This window comes from Magallana gigas, chromosome 8 (assembly GCF_963853765.1).
Source record: "Magallana gigas chromosome 8, xbMagGiga1.1, whole genome shotgun sequence".
Taxonomy (NCBI): Eukaryota; Metazoa; Mollusca; class Bivalvia; order Ostreida; family Ostreidae; genus Magallana; species Magallana gigas.
The window spans coordinates 11,552,523-11,572,445 of NC_088860.1; the positions used below are offsets into that span (position 1 = coordinate 11,552,523).

Below are 19,923 nucleotides of genomic sequence, written 5' to 3' on the forward strand. Positions count from 1 at the left end.
AAATCCATAATTGAGATATATTGATGCTTGTATTGCTACCACTTTGTGAGTAATATATTAATTTTAATCGGATTACATGTAAAAATATTGCAGTCACCTATTCTGGGGGATGAAATACTCACAGGGTCATCTACTATATAGTAGTCATCCACTATTACAGTGAACAACAAATACCTGCATATATTTAGCTCCTGATGTTATTTTTTTTTTATAAAATGGACGACCCGGGACCTATGGTTCAATAAGTAATTAAAGTTTACAATTTACGACGCAAAAAACTAGTAAGAACTAAATTATACTCCCACATATTACAGTAAAATTTTAAAATCAAAATTGAAATTTCCTTTTTGGGAAAGCAGCCTTTTTCTTAATATTATTTTGCAAATAAATTAATATCAACTAAGACTAGTTCAAATGTTTAACCTTTTATCATCAAGCTCTTCAATCAAAAATTGTTTGTTTGGCGATCTATGCACATATGCATTTTTCTCTAAATGTACTGTCGCTTATTATTTTATTCATTTCGTTTATTTTTTGCGTCAATTTAGATAGAGTTTCCATTGTTCGAATTTTTCTAAATTAGAACATTACATACACACAAAAAAATAATTTATAAAGCAAAATTATGAGGAGAGTATCTTACATTCAGTTAGATGATGTATACCGAATGATTGCGATTCTCGGATCTCTAGATCATTGCATTAAATTGTCTACAACATCGATGTTATTAGATTCTTGCCATCAACGATACAAAAATATTCGACGAAAATTTGATTTATTTTCGATTAACTTCAGTCTTGTTTTGAATTACGTTCATGTTTATTTACACAAAACCATAGACAAAAATATACAGGTCATATACTTAAATTCTTTCATACGTGATATTGCTAGAAATTTGATATGTGATTACATGTATGTGGATAAATGACATAAGTACGTTTTAAACACTGATTTATCTTTACTTTTCTTTACAAAAATATTACACAAAATTATATACGTAGAAATAAAATGTTTTATACATATCTTTTCATTTCAAACAGGGTATGTGGTCAAAAAGCTTAAGAGTTTAATTCTGGTTTAACACGATTTCTAATTGGCTATAAAATTGCTTTATATCGTATTAATGTTTTATCTACAATTAATAGCAAAAAAAATTGAATATAAACAATGATTTCAATATTGAATTCAATAATCTTTTCTGTGGTTTATAAACCGTAAACTGCTCAAAACAATTTTATTTCGTATACTGAACAACTGAAAAAATATTAAATTCATTCCTTAAATCAAAGAAGAGATTCAAGGGGCACATCGCTCACCCGAGCAACAATAGCCGTAACACTGATTAAATAAGTATAATGATATAATCTTTGAAATAACTGGATAATTAAGTACAGTAGATCTAATACAAAAAGTGAAAAAAATCTGCCGATTTTTATTTACCTCCCCCAGCGATGCTTTTGGTCAAGTTTGGTTAAAATCGGCTCAGTGGTACTGGAGAAGAATGTGAAAATGTAAAAAGGTTACAATGACAAGAATACTTACGACGACAACAACAGACAAGGACAAATATTGATCAGAAAAGCTCAATTGATTCAAAAAGTAGCCATTGTATTTTGCAGGAGTGTAAGTGTTATTCTCTTGATGTATTCTTTAATTAGACATGTTCAATACAAATGATAACTGAAAAATGGATAATGAAGAAATATAAAGTTTTAAAATCAAATGATATACAATTACATCCTGGCGGATATAGGTTATACATGTAAATATACTCTTTGAACCCTGGTGTGTTGCAAGAACAAGTCATCTTAAAAATTTTCCTAAATCAAATAACGTTGTATATTTTGCACCAGAGTAACTGCCTACTTCTTTGGTTAATCAACACCATATGATGTCCGTTAGCTACATTTGTTTAATTAAATTTTTACCGGATAAGTACTTACTGAAAAATTATATAAAAGTTTACTTTCATTTTCGATAAACCACCCCAAATTAGCAAAATTGAGAGTAAAGTGGTGAATTCGCTTAGGAGGATCCATGTCAGTGGGAGTCTTCCAATGAAATAGTATTGAAAGATTATGTAAAGGGTGAGTAAATTTACTGGGACCTTTACTTTGAGTGTACTGAAAATTTCAGATTTGACAAATGTTGGTAAAATAAAATAAGCAAATTCGTTACTTGAATGCACAATTTTAATTTTGATCGAAAGAACTTTCCAGAATGGGGTAACCAGGAACGCGGGTTGACTTATTAACGTCATGGCGAAAAGTGTAGGACGAGTTCATCAAACGTATCATCGCAGGCGAAAATGGTGGATCAGACATCTTTGGTAATAAAAAATCTAATAAATGGAAAAGAAGCATTTAATGCGATTTTAACTTTGATGGAAAGACCTTTCCAAAACGGGGTGCCCAGGAAAGAGGGTTGACAAATTATCATTTGGCGGAAAATATAGGACAAGTTAACCATTGAGCAGGTACATTGGATCTGACAATTTTGGTTTAAAATATGCAAATAAATTTGCAAAAGCTAGCGGTTTTTTTTTTTTATTTAATACATTTTTATACCACGACATATGATACATTAATTTGTAAACAATGTAAAGATTGTGTTCTACGTCTATGTACATGTTTGGACTATAGATGAATGCCCAGTTGTTGTTTCTCTTAAACAGTCTTATGAAATTCTTAACTGGGACAACGATAAACACATTAGTGACATAAAGAACAAACTTTAGAGATATGAAGCACTAAATACCCACTAACTAGTTAAAATGTTTTAAGAAGGAAGTTTGTTATTTTTTCCCAGTCAGTTACAACAAAAAGAAATAAGGCCTCGTACATATGTATATCATTCTTTTCAGTTTGGATGTATCACCCCTGCCCGCTTTTGTAAATATCTAGCATTGTAGTTGGTTTTTTATTCCAATTGTAAGAAATTGGTTAGGAGGCTAAATGTAAAACGTTGAAAATAGTTTATATATAATTCTTTAATATAATATATAATATAATATATTTCGTACTTCAAACAAGAAAAAAACAAGCACACATATGAAAATACCCATGGCACATGGGTAACCTGTCACAAACACATTAAACTTGCAATAGCTATCTTAAAATCATCAACAACCTCAACAACCACCACCACCACCACCACCTCCACAACCACCATAACCCCCGCAACTTCCACATCCTCCACAACCACCGCATCCGCCGCATCCACCACCATCACTTCCATCAGAGTTTATGACACAATGACTTTGATAAAATCCCACGTCACAAGAATCAGACATATTTTTTCCGGCAGTCCAATCAGCACACACGTTTGCACTGTAATTGTGATAAATATAGTGATTAGAGGGTGTCAAGTGCAGCAATCCTGCAGCCAATATAAAAGACATAAATTCGTCTGGAAACCATTTTACTCTTCGTGCACCTCTTCTTTCCAATTTTGGTTTTAGAGACTTTCCTGGTCTCCATTTTGAAGGGCGAGGCACACACAGAACGTGAAGCAGAGCAACGGAAAATGAAAAGGTCACATATTCAAGAATTTTGTAGGATCTCGGTCTACTACAGGTTATCGTTCCTCTTTCAAAGTCTAAGGTAAGACCTTCGTATTCTAGAGGGTGATATTGAGAAAGATGAATCGTTCCACCAGTAAGAAAACATTTTGAACCAATTCTGTAAGTAACTTCCAAATGGCCGGGATTACCAGGAATTCCTCGCCTACCTTTAAGTAGAAACCAATCCATTTGTTATTAAAATTGATTTGTTTAAATTATTGACATAATTTTAAAAGAGATATGTTCTCTCGTTACCTCGTCTCCCAGCAATTCCCCGTGCAAATCCTGTCCATGTTCCTATCAGTATCATATAATCGCCGTCTCCCGTCTTTATGAGGACTGCCCTTTCTCCTGCATCTGGATTTAGGAATAGGTTTGAAGTTGTCTAGAAAGATACAAGATCGGCTTTCAAATATTAACGGCTTTATGAAAGAAATGTTCCAAAAAGAATTATGAAATCAATTCAATACTGGTGCTTTCAATTACATCATATTTAGCATAAAAGAGTTAACTTCGAAAATCTATGATCGTAAAATGTTTTAGCTAAATGACCTATGCAGATTGTTTAAATCAGGTTAAGATTTAGATGTCATGAAACATGTTAATTTGATATCGTCAACATCGCGATGTATACAATATTTATTTTACTTTGTCAATAATGTCGATATTTCTTTGCCGTTAACATCATCGATATTGTTGACATCGCAACGTCGACGTTGTTGAATCGATATTGGCTTTACATCGTCGACATAGCCGATATTTCCTAAACGTTAGCATCGTCGACATCATAATGTCGACAATGTTGAACCAATATCAAATTCACATTGTCTACATCGCAGATATCTCTCAAACGTTTACATTGTCGACAATGTCGTAATCGCAATGTCGACCATGTTGAACTGATATCGAGCTTACATTGTCTTCATTGACGACATTTTTTCGACGTTGACATCATCTTCATCGTTAACAATCACAATACGACATTGAATCGATATTGAGTTTACATTGTCTACATCGAAGATAATTTTTTACGTTGTCCCTTTCAATGAATGTCGACAATGCAAACATGAGAGAGTGCACACGATGTAGACACAATGTTTACTCGATGTTATTTAACATTGCAATGTCGAAAATGGCGATGATGTAAACAGCATGTAAGAGTTACGATGTAGACACGATGTTGAATCGATGTCGATCAGCATAGCGATGTCTGCGATGTCAACGATGTAAATAAGACAGAAGGCATACGATGTAGATACAAAGTCGACTCGATGTTGGTCAACATTGCTATATCGACAATGTCGACGATGTAAACACGATATAAGACGTACGATGTAGACACGATGTCGACTCGATGTCGATCAACATTGCGATGTCGACGAAGTAAACAGGAAAGAAAACACACAATGTAGACACAATGTCCTCTTGATGTTGGTCAACATTACGATATCGACAGTGTAATCAGGATAAAGAGGGTACGCTGCTAATTTGATAATAATGCTAAAACGTGTATGATGTAAACACAATGTCCACTCGATGTTGGTCAACATTGCGATGACAAAAATATTGATAAAACATCCCGCATTGGACATACCTCGATTTAAGATTTTTTAAATAAAATTTTATTTGTTTGTTAGAATTTTCCACCTTTATCATGTTATTTATGAATCATTAGATTTATTTCAATTAACAACTTTACGGCGGATAAATCTTTTAAAATGTTAAAATGAAGAATAATATTCTATTGCATCATATTTCAATTTTCATTTCAGAATAATGACTCAGACAATAAGGCTTCGTTCCAAAATAGTGTACAGTCTTTAATAGCTGGTGACCAATTTAGAAGTTTTTTGTGGTCATACATGTAAAATACATTGTTGTACAAAATAAGTAATAAAAAAACAGTTTCAGCAAAGATTTACTTGTGATTTAATTGGTAGCTGGTCAGTTCCTATAACATGTGCAATCGCTGCCAATTTGTCTTGGAAGAAAACCTGCACAACTGACGTCATCATTTTAACGCTGTGTATGATCCGGCAAGTGAAAACGACACTTCCATTTGAATTTCGCAATCTAAAATAAATGGTTAATGAACATATCTTAGAAAATAATAAAGTATAACCTATTCGTCAGAATAGTTTGCGTATTATTTGGAAACATAGAGTGATACGAGTGATAAAAAGTTTACCTATGCGAAGCAACTTGACAGATGTTTTCAGCATCAGATTTAGGCAAAGGGACAGGGCCCCACATTTGATCCATATTTGTCGGCATGTTAGCCTCCTCATAAGCACCTGGTTCCAGAAATAACACGATGCCAGCAAGAATCGGGCGTCCAACACTTCCAGTAACTGTACATTTTGCTGCCAATGTTTTGCTTAACATATGCAAGTTTCTTTCAAATCTGATATTACCGCCATTATAAAATTCAGGGTTCTGCAGATATTGCCCAAGTCGTTCTTGAAAACCACCAATTTCTTTAGATCCTCCACCAAAAAAAGTGTTTCTTGTAGCTAGTACAAAGACAAGAGTGGCATCGGAAGGGCCATATGCAAATTGAACATTAAGATTGTTCCAGGTCATATTCCCTATTTTTCCTGTAAGCTTTTCAATACATTGAATACCTTTAGACCAATTGTTTTTTAATAATTTAAGTTTAATGTTTTTGTCACCAACTGCATTAGGCAGAGATATGGAAATACTTTTAATTACAACTTCTGCATTTCTGCCTGAGAATCCTTCAATGTCTTGTTTAGTGAGAAGGTAGAGTCTACCTTTCGGAGAATCTCCACGGTACATGGCACCTGGTTTGGCAAATGCCTCACCATATTCCTCTTGCCAAAGTTTTCTTGTTTCTTGATATGCATTAGAAAGCTTAGACCCATGGTTTCGATCACTGTCTGTATCATCATGATTTAGCATACGACCTAGCAACGACTTTGTGACCCGTTGTGACTTATTATATGTTTGTCGATTGCATTTAATAACCTAATTGACAAAAGTTTTTAAGAATTGTATAATTTTATTCTTATTGAAAAAAAACTTCAATTTTATCACTATAACTATTGGAATTTCAACTTTTAGAAGGAATAGAATTATTATTATTAAACATTGATTTTTAAATATTTTGTGAATTAATTAATTTTTATTATGAAAATTTCCATGTAGAAAATACTTAAATGCTTGAAGTCCATATATTTTCTACTTAGAAAAATATTAGTTCACAGTCCGTAGTTCCACTCTACATCAGTGTGTGTCAAATTCGAGCGGACAACTAATATCGCCAAATCTGAAGACACTTTTCTCACCAAAAGAGACACTAGACAAAATCCCTTGGCAGTGAAAATTAAACATACCAAGATAGAATTTCAAAGAAGCGTTACTTAAAAAGTTAATGATCAGGTCATTCAAGCTACAATAAGGGGTGTTTATGGATTTCAAGAGTTGGTTTTGGACTGCGACCTTGTTTTCAGAAAGTGTTAAAATTTTAAGAATATATCAAAACATTTTTGGGGGCACTTAAAGGTAGAACGCGAGACAAATCAAGTTAAATATCCGTTACCTGTCTAACGCATCGATTCATTTTTTTTCTTTAACAGTGATAGCGATTAAAATTCTCCCTTGATACAGCGTATCTTATGAACATTTAAATAAAAGTAACTGTGGTTCAAACACATTTATTTTTCTTTCTCCTTATCTAATTATCTAATTAACAGAGTTTCTCATTTCATTTTGATCTGAGCTTTACAAAACCTATGCGGCACCCCTTCTGTTTGTCCCCAGACAGTATTTCATAAACCGTGAAGAAAAAAGGAAGATTATTAATCGTTGACCATGGCGGTGGACTTAACATAAGTAATAAAAATGGCGCTGAGGAGCCTGTTTGTGGTACTGTTGGTGGTTCTAGCACCACCGGCGTTAGCGGCCACTATTACGGATACTTACGGAAATGTGGCCTATGATAATGGCACCATGTCCTGGGCAGATCTACCCTCAGGAATCCCGTATAAAACGAACAACGTCTATGACGAAGGATCTCTGAAACCCCTGTTTAGTTTAGTGCATGGATTCATTAATACCATTCAGCCAAATGCGTTTCCATTCTGTAGGTACTCTCTCTCTCTCTCTCTCTCTCTCTCTCTCTCTCTCTCTCTCTCTCTCTCTCTCTCTCAAAAGTAAATAAGTTGCGTTTTCTTACAAACAATTCGTCTATTAATATTATTTATTCATTGTATACATTCTACATATCTTGTTTTGAAATTTCCATCATATTTGTGATAAAAAAGGGTCATAAGACATTGCGGAAATGTTTTCCATTCCTACCCATTTCCGAAAATCTAAATGCATTATGTACGTAGTACAAATTTTTATTATTAGAAGGGATGAACAATTTTGTCCCTTATCAAGGAACGTGATTTTGACATTATTTTTGTACTCGAATATACACCTCATTGATGAAATAAAATATAACATTTTAATTTATAATATAAATTGCATGCATTTTTTCGATGCCAAGTAAACCTGTTAAATAATTCTTTTCTTAATTCTATAAGATTTCACATGCTTTATAGAAAGAACAAATTAATATCATTGGTATAGATCCGTCTTAAATTGTTTGGAATAGATTTATGTGTTGAGAGCAACTATATAAAAAGTGAATCAAAATTATAAATTAAGAAAAATATAATAGTTATATATACAGAAGAGACAGAATTGACTGTGTCGATTGACTATGTCAGTGCTGTAAATCGAACTCGATTATAATTCTTAAGAGAGTCTTAAAATCTACAAAACACTGCGTGTAATTTCAGCGTTGATCAAGCAGGTGTTGAATGGGAGTTTTGACATTTCTGCACAGTATATGGAGGTAAGTTGAACTTTGAACAATTCGTCGTAAATTGGTCCAATACATTGGTTTTATACATTATTAAAAACATGTATTCCCCGGACACGTCAATACCAGTATAATCCTTGCTTCTCTCCAAGCATGAGGTGTGTCATTTGTATCATCTTATAAAAAGTGCTTGTAACATTCATGTAGGTATATACATACCTGTAATACGTTGAGTCAGCGCGCATATGCATAGTTCAGTAGAAGCTGTCATAGACACGATAATACACAACAGAGCACGATATACACACGACAAAATAAACGCACGATTCATTACACGAACAAATAGGGGTCGAAAACGTGATGAAATGATAAAACCGATATAAGGTACATGTATTATTCATGAAAGAGACTTTATCATAAAACGTGCAAAATCGCGTTACAGAAAATTGTTAGAAGAATATGTCTAGTTAGGATCAAGTAAGTAAAAGATAGTACACTTTATGCACCAGCGAAGTTCCTGTCAGTTTGTCACAATATACTCATTTTTTTTTGCATAGTTACACATGTTTATATATTAACCTTTGACCTATAACCTTATAAAAACCTTATAACTAAGGTTTAGTTTAATATATAGCTTAAGCATACTTTGTGGAAATAGTGCACATCGAGCGTTACGTGAGATCTTCTGTGGGAGCCTCCGACTTGCACTATGTATCAAACCCTGACTACTATTTATGAATAGTACATCGACAACATAACTTTATTATATAAATATATTTGATTAACACAGATCAAGATACATGCAATCATTAAAAATAGCACTGGTCGGTCACAAAATCGCACTAACAACACGCATCATTTTGACGTTTAACTTACAATATACCATCTGTAGTTTTTAAAGGGTCTGGAATAATACAAGTATTTGAATTTAAAGAAATGAAAATAAAATATTTACATTGAATATAATCCTAGGGTTTGTAATAAAACTTGAACTCTACATTTTATGTACTTAAACTCTCAACAAATGTCTATGGACTTTACAACAGAATTTGGAAATTTTGTTCCAAGTTAAGTTTACCAGATATTTAGATTTTGTGGTGTCCTCTCCATATTCTTTTCGCTAATTTGATTGGTTTTTTTTACTTTTCGAGTATCTAAAATAATTAGATATTTTTGTTGTGTCAATAATATCCAAGAGTGATTTTTTGTTTGAATGATATAAAAAAACAACAGTTTTAATGAATAAAGCTGTAGATTAGCGTTTTAAATAACCCCGACACTAAATATACTACGTTTTTAATGATATTTTTTTGTGAGAGTTGGTGTTTTATGGTTGATTTATGCATCAGCAGCTACATAAACATGATTGCAATAGTACATATCGCATTAGCGACAAATCCGATAGAAATTAACAAAAACGAAATAAAGAGTGCACATAATTTTAATAAAAGAATTGATCTTTTGTAAAGTTTTGTTTAATGTTATTACTCAGCTGGTCAACTATGCCATGGGGTTCGGAATCTGCTTTGTGCTTGGTCTGCTGTTCATCGTCTTCCTGCCGCTGTGTGGCTGCTGCTTTTGCTGTTGTCGTTGCTGTGGCAACTGTGGAGGAAACGGCAAACAAGTAAAATCTAGAAAATATTAGTAAAAAATTAAGAAACGAAAAAGCCACTAATATTAAAAAACAATAAATGAACCAAAACAGGATGGCTGCAAATTTATTTTGAGTTAATTAGAGCTGGACCTATTTAATAGAGCGGATATCTATTTTGATTTAGATCTATGAGGAAAACGAAGGGTGCAAGAGAATGGGACTTGCGCAGGCATTGTTCTTAATGGCTGTGGTCATGGCGTAAGTTCAATTTTTTTATGGAAATAATACGAAAAGAAACTGTTTGTGAACTTTATAGAAAATTACCAATTAAAAAAGCAACATAAATTTGTTAAACTGTTGACAATATTTTGTAGAGCCTCGGCGGGCTGTGTTTACATGACGAACGACCGTTTTACTGTGGCCCTGCAATATGCAGACACCAGCATCGCTAACAACCTTGATGACATCATGTCCTACGTCAACAATACGGGGATGGTAGGCTTCTATTAATAGTTAGATGTTTGATTACAAAATATAGTCTAAAATATACATTTTGTGATAAAAATACAGTTACATTGTACATTGTACATTCCTATGATTGGGATATCTTTATCTTATCGTTCGTTTTTTCAAGCAATTTAAATATGTAGCTGTTGACATGTATGCCATTGTTGCCGACGCCCTCATTCGGGATATCTCGGGTATGTTTGAGCATGTAGCCAAAAAATTGTCAAAAATTATCAAAGCAGCGATTAGGTTAAAAATGCAGTGATTTCATTCATTTTATAAAGACACTTCATATTGCAATCTTATTCAGAATGTATAATTTCATACAGTACCTTTGAATTCTAGTAAATAAATTATTTTCACTTCAGGCATTGGAAGTGTATTAGCGACCGCCATCTTTAATGTATTGAATATTGACCCTGTGATCAATGCTGTGATTTCATTGGACCAGTGTAAGAAAAATGTTGTTACGTCATCATTCATTTATTAACGCAATTTTGTTAAGTCATCTTTCATTTATTAACGCAACTTCAACTACCTTTTTTCATTATTCAATTTGTTGAAAGTGTGCACCAGTACAAATTGTATGATATGTTACATGTTATGTGCTACTTGAACCTTTATTCATTGAAATGGTTTGTGTTACAGCTTTGTCGGCGATTAAAACTGCCCTTGATCAGGTGGTTACGGACCAGACCGCTTTAACCTCCGCCGCCAACGCACTAGATTCCGCCCTCAAAACACTGAAGAGCGACATCGACTCTACCAAGTCTGGCTGCAACGGGCAGTGTAGTCCGAACACCGTGTGTGACGCAATAGATACGTCAGTGCTAGCTGTCTCAATAGACTTCTCGGCGGTACGTAGTGTCTGTTATACATGTATGAACGCATATCATGATTCAGTCGTACTTGAATCAATAGGTACTCACTACATTACGAGAAAGGTCAATTATAAACTAATATCATACATGTACATGTAAATTAAAAAAAACAACCTTGAATTTAGAAAAAAAATTACAATTGTTTTTTACAGGTACAAATGTTTGCAACAATCATGATTATGGTTTTTTTTTATAATTCGCAGATTCCTGATCTCTCGTCAACACAAAGTACAATCGACAGTGTAATAGCCAACAACCTTACAGGACTAGCGTTGACGGTTTGCATACATTTTTACAGATCACATTTGTCACATTTGATACGCCCAATAAAGGATTCATACATGTAATAAATATATTTGCATTCTATTGTATATCTCAAAGAAAGGATAAATACATTGCATATACGACATGTATGATTGTTTGCATATCTTTAACACTCAATCTCTACGCTTTTCATAAATTCATAATTCCATTAAACAATATTTCAAATCACAGCCACCTGATTTTATATATCATAGGCGTCGGAACCGGGGGGGGGGGGGGGGGGGGGGGGGGCTAGGGGGGGCTTAGGCCCCTCCCCCCCCCCTTTTTGCAAAGTTATACCTAACCATTAGAAACATAGCATGATAGAGGGTTTAGCCCCCCCCCCCCCACACTTTTTCTCACAGGAAAGATTATTGTTCCTAAATTGACCTTGAAAGATTGAGAAGTTGGATTTAGAAGCATACTAGCCCCCCCCCCCCCCCCTTCCCACGGATTAGGAATATCATGATTTTGGAGAAAAAAATTTGGATAAATAAGTTTATATTATTCATTTGGAAGTAAAGGTACTCCCCCTCCCCCCCCCCCTTTTTCTCACAGGAAAGATTTTTGTTCCTAAATTGACCTTGAAAGATTGAGAAGTTGGATTTAGAAGCATACTAGCCCCCCCCCCCCCCCCCTTCCCACGGATTAGGAATATCATGATTTTGGAGAAAAAAAATTTTGATAAATAAGTTTATATATTATTCATTTGGAAGTAAAGGTAGTTTCAATACATATTTATTATAAATGTGCATAGTGTTAAATTTTCAGAGCGAGCAAATAAAAAAGGCTTTCACGTTGTGGAAGGTTTTCAAAAATTTTCTACTTATTTATAAACTAGTTATTACCAAGCATCGATTACGAGTTAAGTTGTAACCCAGTCAACTAGCTTGTGTTCCACTTTCATGAAACTCGCCATGGACGAACTCTTTTCAAACTCATTGTATTAATTTTGTTAACGTTAGACATGGTTAGAAGTGAGCTTGTCTACTTTTTATTGTCTCTAGGTCTGCACAAAAAAGCGTTCATTTTTTCCCTGTAAAATGCCCGTATACGAGTCTTCAATAAAGACTGTACGTAACAGTCTGTATATATCACTCTTTGTTCCAGGCAAAAGCAAACCTAGACAACATGGAAAGTACGATTAACTCATCAACGTCCAGCATTCAGTCTTGTAAGTATTGAATATAAAAGCAATTAAAAATGGGTGTGAACCAATTTGAAACCTTTTGCTGATATTCGTTTGCTATACATACAATGTTGATTTAGAAAGTGGAGTATATCACATGTAACATCACTTTCAGCTCTCCAGTCCACGTTGGATACCTTCAAAACAACACTCAATACCATGGTCGACAGTCTTCTTGCACAACTCAGCGGGGTAAGGATGATGTAGGCTTATATGACCACGTAAATTTTCATACGATCTGGTTTGTTTGAAATGCCCATCAAAATAAATTTTAAAAAATTCAAGGAACTGAAAATTCTCAACTTCGTATCAATGCAATTCTAATCCGACGGATTTCATGTTTTCCGTATTGATTTACAAATGAAGCAATCAAAGCAAAATGAATTTCAATTTCAGGCTTTCGATTCCTCTTCTCTTAAAGCAGATTCAAAAAGTTTTTTCGAGACTGCTCTTACCTATGATGTGTACAGGTACCTATGTTTTACATTAATAATTAACATAATTTCATCAACATGTCAGTGAACGTATCTTATGAAAATTGTCTACGACTTACATATACTAGTATATGCTACTGAAGTTATGTTTTTTTTATTTTCTTTTGAATTACACTAAATGGGAAAAAGAGAATAAAATTATTATTATTATAGATGATTTTTATCATAATACCGATATATTTCAGACAGTATTTTGGATACGGGTTAATGGGTCTGTTCACACTGATTCCTGTGCTTAACATCGTGGGGATATGTTGTGGATGTTTGTGTGGAGATGGTGACGCAATACCCACAAAACGAGGCTGTGGATCAAGCTGTGGCGGATGTCTCATGATGATGTCAGTAACTTTGACCTAGCAACATTTTGATCACAAGTACTAAATGACCAACTACAAATTTTCTCCTTTAAATCCATTCATTACTTTCCAAATGAAAGCTGAATACTATGATACTAGTAAATAACAACACATTGTGTGGAATTAGCAACGACACGCTGCAGCTATTTAATATTTGGCATATTAAATGTACACACACATAAGTATGGCATAAAGTTGGATCACATGATTTATTTATTTTAATAAAATAATTCTGAAAATTTAAACTTTCCGCTGTACGTGTCGTCCTAAACTGGTATTTAACACCTGAGCAATTCTTTATATAGCCTTGCTAATAAACCGGTTCTTAAGAACCAGGTGACACAAACAGGTATTCGAATGAAAACCTTATATATCCGGATAATTGATTCATTATTATACCAAGTAGAAATTGATTTCTGTCTAATTTGTCCCTCAAACGAAAGAAATCATATGACATGTCCGGTGTTTCAGTTTCATCTCAATGTGTTTATTCCTCTGTACAGGTCGGTGGCATTGATGTTTCTGATTGGTTCCATGCTCATGTTTTTGACAACATTGACTTTTATGATTGGAGGAAATTTCGAGAAGATTTGCCAGACATTTTTGGATTTGACCATTTTCAAAGACGTAAGAAAATCAACATAAATAAAATACATATCAAATGTATTTTATTTTTTAGGTTAATGCGTGATTTGAAATCTTGTTAATCTTCCATTTCCTCCATATCACAGTTCATAGATGCTGGGGCTATTTCCTCTATTTCCCTTGGATCAATGTTGCTCGGAGATCCCAATGCTAATATAAGCATTTACAAAGCTTTACTGTGAGTTATACTCGCTCAAATGATACACTTGATATCAAGTTGTTAAAATCCAGTTTTGAAATATATTTCGAGCTTTTACTGCAAATCTTTTGCAATTTTCAATCAATTATTACTTTATGTTTAAGTATGGCCAAAAGTTTGGAATAAAACTTATTTTTTTAGGTTAAAATGTTGTTTGATGCGGAATACAAAAAAAAACAACATAATTTCAGAGACGTCCATTGAATTTTATTTTAATATTCCAGCGGTTGCCGACAGAACAAAGCCCCTTTTGAGCTGTTTTCTTTGGATACACTGGTGCCCATTGATAACTACTTGAACTACAGCCAGGTAATATAATGTAATGTTTTCATGTAATTAAAACAAAGATATCCCAACACGTTATTTTAACGTCATTCAGGTAACACGATACATGTAATATACACAGCCAGGTAGCATACTACACGGATTTATAACAGACAGGCAGCGTAATGCACGTAATCAAAACATACAGGTTACATAATACATGTAATCAAAACAGCCAGGTAGAATAACACATGTAATCAAAACAGCCAGGTTACATAATACATGTAAACTAAACAGCCAGGTAGAATAATACATATAAACTAAACAGCCAGGTAGAATAATATATGTAAACTAAACAGCCAGGTTACATAATACATGTAATCTAAACAGTTCGGTTATTTAATATATTAATCTGAACTACAGCCAGGTTACATAATACATGTAATCTAAACTACAGCCAAGCTACATAATATATGTAATCTAGACTACACCCAGAGAAAATAACACATGTAATCAAAACAGCCAAGCAGAATAAAACATGTAATTAAAATAGCCAGGTTACATAATACATGCAATCTTACTTGTAACTACAGTCAGGTAACATAATACATACCGGTAATCAAAACAGTCAGGTAGAATACTACATGTAATCTAAACAGCCAGGTTTCATAATATATGTACACGTATAGTACACTTGTATCTTATAATCTATAAACGAGTGATATAAGCACATGACATTCAAATTACTTGCCGAAAACGTAATTCACATATTTGAAATTATAAACAGGCTACAATTATACGACCTCTAGATCAGCCAGATTAAATAGATAAATGTACCTTCAGTTAGATTACTCGTTGTATTGAAATTAAACTGTATATGCAATGTTTCATCTTAAAAGTAATTTGCCTAGTTGTTTCATGGATGAGTGTTTATAATCACACCTTTTCCCATTCTCTCCAGTACATGGGTGATATTGACACTCAGATCAACAGCATCTCCACCAGTATAGACCTGAGCAGTTTCCAGATTCTGTCCAAGGACTTGGAGAACACGCTGAATGATTTTAAAAATTCCGGAATCGGAAATCTGAATTTCACAGTCATCAATGACACCGTGAGTACATCTGCTACAATAGATTGTATTGGAACAGCATTACAAGCAGAATGTAGTAAATGTTAATCGTAAACGTAACGCAAAGAAATAGTAAATCTTCCATTGGTTGATTTTTATATGTCAAAATAGATTATTATTTATTAGCATGGGGCATACTTTAATACTATACAGTATAATGATTACGTTGTTGTTACTTAATTTTTTGAATACAGCTGAACCAGGATCTTGGTAACATTGACTTCAATGCCCTGATTGCGACGATGGAGACCATCAAGAGTTCATGTACCGGCCCTACCCTGGTAAGTTAGCTACAATGTACATTTACATGTATCTCCTACTCAGTGTTTACATTTCTTTCTACTTCCATAGCATTGGTAAGATATTGTTTTCAAGCTTAAAACAAATGCCATCTTTACTTTAGATCAATTATAAGTTATCAAACAGTAACAGCAATGAGAGTTACGGCCAATTACAGTAGACATATTTTCGGCCGATCACTATTGTGTCCATATGAGGCATCCGGCAAATGCTTCCACGTGCTCACACATTCCGCTTGCATAAGTAGTTCTTATAAAAACTTGAAGTTTGCTTTAGTATTTATATAACATTTTACTCAGTTTTATTTCAATTCATTTACCTTTAGAGATGCAAACATACATAAAATACAGTTCGACCTGTTAATTCAAGAATGCACATTTTGTCTCACGCGTAAGAATTTCGATCGAAAGATTCATTCAGTAATGCAGGTGACCTCGATGAGCTTACCTCAATCATAGGAAGATGCTCCATGAACTGATGTTGCATAATAGTAGCTAGGAAGACGGCTTGATTTATAAACAAGGTTACGTTATAATGCGACCGCAATAGCAAGTTATGATGGCATTCAATGTTTTTCAGTCGCATTAAATTATTTAATAAAACTCTTTCTTTGTATACGTGTTAATTAATCCTCTTTGAAGAGCCCTATTCAGTATTCTGAAGACACGTTAAAATAATTCTTACGTTAAAAATATAAAACTATACAAGGAGTTTACGAACGGTTTTCCCCAAATTTATTTCAAAATTAAATTTGTTGACGGTTTATAATGATGAAATTATAGTGACTGTACAGATTCAAAATATTCTATATTTTGTAAAAATTCACATCTTCGCTAGCCAAGGGTTTTCGGTCCATTTTGCTGATGAAAAATACAGTACTTTAATTGATTATTTTACACCAAACTGATCATGTTGATTGCTTCTATAGCTATCAATATATCATTATTGCCGATCATTCCTTTAAAAGGAATACTTGTTATCATTTCTGCGTATTTTTTTCTACCCATCACCCCACAGACAAAATGGAACCAGCATATTGCAGACACAGAGACGATACGGGACACAACCTATCCGGCGGTTACTACGGCCAAGGTAATATTGAAAAACTTCAACGTGCAAGGCTCAACCTTTTTCTGAACAAATAGTTGTAAAGTGGACACCAATGACATCCTTTCATATTTTTTTTTATATTTCCTTGTATATAAAATACATGTTTATCAGTGATTATAGATTCAATTCTTAACGTTTTATTTGGTATTCACTTGTGTTTTTGCGATTATTTTATTTTCATATGGAGTCTGTACCTTAAGCCCGTATGAGGTATTAACATGTTACCGATATGCTAAACTTTGACATGGATAAACATGGTTTGGCATCCTTTGACTATTATTAATTGTTAATGATCACTATAATGTATCTTCAGACAAATCTTCAAACTTCCATGGGATCTCTCGAGTCTGCTGTGAGTGGAATTGTGGTAAGAATCACTCTTGTCTATTCAAAATAGTGTTGATATTTATAATCTTGTAATAAAATGGTTATAGAATGTTTATAAACGTTTCAGCCAAAAATAGACGACGTATTGACAACGGCGAAAGCCGCAGATGACGTCATACAAAATAATGTGTCGAGTCTGCTAACAACGGTACGTTCAAAGATCTTAATTTTCATACAATGTAATTAGGACAACGTGTATTACATCTGTCAAAAACTATTTTATTTTCAAAAGACTATGTTTATTTATTTTTCAGGTAGCTTTGTCATATAAAAATCAGATTTTGGGATACATTGATTCTTACATCGCTAGGACCAGATACCTGGTAAATTCTATCCTCAGCGAATCTTATCATAAACAGTTCACGATAAGCCAGACACAATGTAAAGACAAAGCCAGTCAAATATATCGAAAACTTCAAAATGTTTTGCCATCATTAAATAGAATTACAGCTCAAGAAAATGTTCTATCTGATAGAAACAATGATAAGTTGGATTAACTAGTTTTTTGGATTATATCCCTCCTAAAAAACATCTTATATTAAATTGTTTCTGATTGTGAATTTGATGCTGTAGAGATGCTGTATTTACTAACAACTTGTTTACCTATTTCTATCGTCAGATATTCTTTGAACTGGCTGCCTGTTTACCCCTTTGGAACCTCTACGATTCCTTTACGACCATGTTCTGTAAATACACAATGGACGCACTGGTATGTTGAGTACCAGTATTCAATTTTCATATATATTTTGAATCTGAATGATTAGCTCTTCATATTAAATCAAGTAAACAAACCTCAGCCATAATGCATAATGCTTCTTAACATAGAGACATTCATGTGGGAAATCAGTTTACTGACTTTGAAACCTATTGCATATGCCGTCAATTCCAAAAAATTGTCAATCTTGCAGTCTAGTCATGTAAGTGACATAATGTGACACAACATCATATCTTTTTAGCAATTCTTTAAGATGCAACTGTAACTAGCAAGATGGTTCGATTTTGGTACACCGTTTTAACAGATAGGCCAACTGTAACCAAGAATAGGTTTTTCTAATTTCACACTGTGTGCATTATAATTTTATTCAGAATGCGTTTTGGTTCAGTATCGGCTGGGGGCTGTTGTTCTTTATCCCTGTGATCGTGATCGCTGTGAAGCTGTCCAAGTACTACCGGAAGATGGACAAGTGTGAGGGGTACAGCGAAGATGACGACGACGACGACGCCGAGTCCTCGGGAACTCCGCACGATTACGATAATTATGGACGGTAAGTCACGTGATTAGAGAAACGCGGGAAACTGAAAGGGGGGGGGGGCGTTAAATTAAGGAAAACGAAGAAAGACAGTATTCATACGAAAAGCATCCGCGGATGTAAGGGGAGAAGGTGGTCAAGAACCCTGAGTTAATTTCAAACACGTCATTTTTTTTTTTAAAGAATTATGAATTAATTATGATGGGATACATTTAATACTGTCGATTTTTATTTTTTATTTTTTAGCATTTTCAAACCAAATCCGGAACCTCCACGCTATCAATACCGCAAAACGACAGATTTTTGAGATTCGAATGGATGGTTAAAAATGTTCTGAAAATGTACAGCTGGACTGTACAGACGACATGTACTTGACGACATTTTGACACACTTGTATAGATAAAAAGTGCAGTGAAATGATATATTTGTTTTTTGTTGATGTTGAATATTTTAGAATATCATTTATAACAACAATTTTTGTTTTAATATTTAGATGGCGAATTCATTATTTATTGTTATTTATATTTATTTTACAACGTTTTAAAAATTAATAAGCGTGAGTATTACAGGACAAAATAATGCATGGGGAAAAACCACGTAGACATACTTGTTTATTTGTTGTTGTCTAATAAGGTAGCATTGTTTATTTGTTGTCGGTGACTAATAATTTAAGGTAGCATTTCCAATTTTGCTAACAATCACAATCATACGTTATAATTTATTTAAAAACTGTATCTTTGTTGTTCACGTATACATGTATTTTGTTTCTTTTTCTGTTATTTTTTTTGTTCATTAAGTAGTTACTGAAATTAAAAACACGTAATTCATTGTTTGTTTTCTTTATATTTTGATTGAATAAAAAGTGCGATCAGTGATAAAATATTTTTAGAGCATTAAAATTTGAGCCTATTATTTC

At 33.6% G+C, this 19,923-nt stretch overlaps 2 protein-coding genes across 2 annotated transcripts; one reads left to right on the forward strand and one right to left on the reverse strand.

Annotated features, from left to right (window-relative positions):
• Positions 1-3,130: 3,130 nt before the first annotated feature.
• On the reverse strand, positions 3,131-6,507 carry LOC109619364 (uncharacterized). The gene is made up of 4 exons (XM_066069058.1): positions 5,751-6,507; positions 5,485-5,635; positions 3,818-3,947; positions 3,131-3,729 (listed from the first exon to the last, which is right to left on the reverse strand). Exons 1-4 carry the CDS (start codon positions 6,482-6,484, stop codon positions 3,131-3,133), a joined length of 1,614 nt encoding a protein of 537 aa, XP_065925130.1. The 5' UTR covers positions 6,485-6,507.
• Positions 6,508-7,302: 795 nt separating this feature from the next.
• On the forward strand, positions 7,303-19,732 carry LOC105333074 (prominin-1-A). The gene is made up of 25 exons (XM_011435883.4): positions 7,303-7,667; positions 8,374-8,429; positions 9,889-10,020; positions 10,175-10,248; positions 10,365-10,485; positions 10,625-10,691; positions 10,866-10,949; positions 11,146-11,354; positions 11,582-11,656; positions 12,792-12,855; positions 12,986-13,062; positions 13,267-13,340; positions 13,550-13,702; positions 14,224-14,347; positions 14,452-14,543; positions 14,789-14,873; positions 15,790-15,942; positions 16,155-16,241; positions 17,278-17,352; positions 17,684-17,737; positions 17,825-17,905; positions 18,012-18,080; positions 18,377-18,466; positions 18,844-19,022; positions 19,254-19,732. The coding sequence occupies exons 1-25, from the start codon at positions 7,427-7,429 to the stop codon at positions 19,312-19,314; spliced, it is 2,577 nt and encodes an 858-aa protein (XP_011434185.3). The 5' UTR covers positions 7,303-7,426; the 3' UTR covers positions 19,315-19,732.
• Positions 19,733-19,923: the final 191 nt, after the last annotated feature.

What these genes read in the sequence shown, in the direction of transcription:
- LOC109619364 (XM_066069058.1), bottom strand. Translation starts at nt 6,484, where the DNA reads ATGCTAAATCATGATGATACAGACAGTGATCGAAACCATGGGTCTAAG. An exon ending in TGTCAAGTTGCTTCGCATAG is followed by an intron (nt 5,636 to 5,750) that starts GTAAACTTTTTA and finishes CATTTATTTTAG; the next exon opens with ATTGCGAAATTCAAATGGAA. An exon ending in AGCTACCAATTAAATCACAA is followed by an intron (nt 3,948 to 5,484) that starts GTAAATCTTTGC and finishes GTATCTTTCTAG; the next exon opens with ACAACTTCAAACCTATTCCT.
- LOC105333074 (XM_011435883.4), top strand. Translation starts at nt 7,427, where the DNA reads ATGGCGCTGAGGAGCCTGTTTGTGGTACTGTTGGTGGTTCTAGCACCA. An exon ending in TCACAGTCATCAATGACACC is followed by an intron (nt 15,943 to 16,154) that starts GTGAGTACATCT and finishes TTTTGAATACAG; the next exon opens with CTGAACCAGGATCTTGGTAA. An exon ending in TCGCTAGGACCAGATACCTG is followed by an intron (nt 18,081 to 18,376) that starts GTAAATTCTATC and finishes TTCTATCGTCAG; the next exon opens with ATATTCTTTGAACTGGCTGC.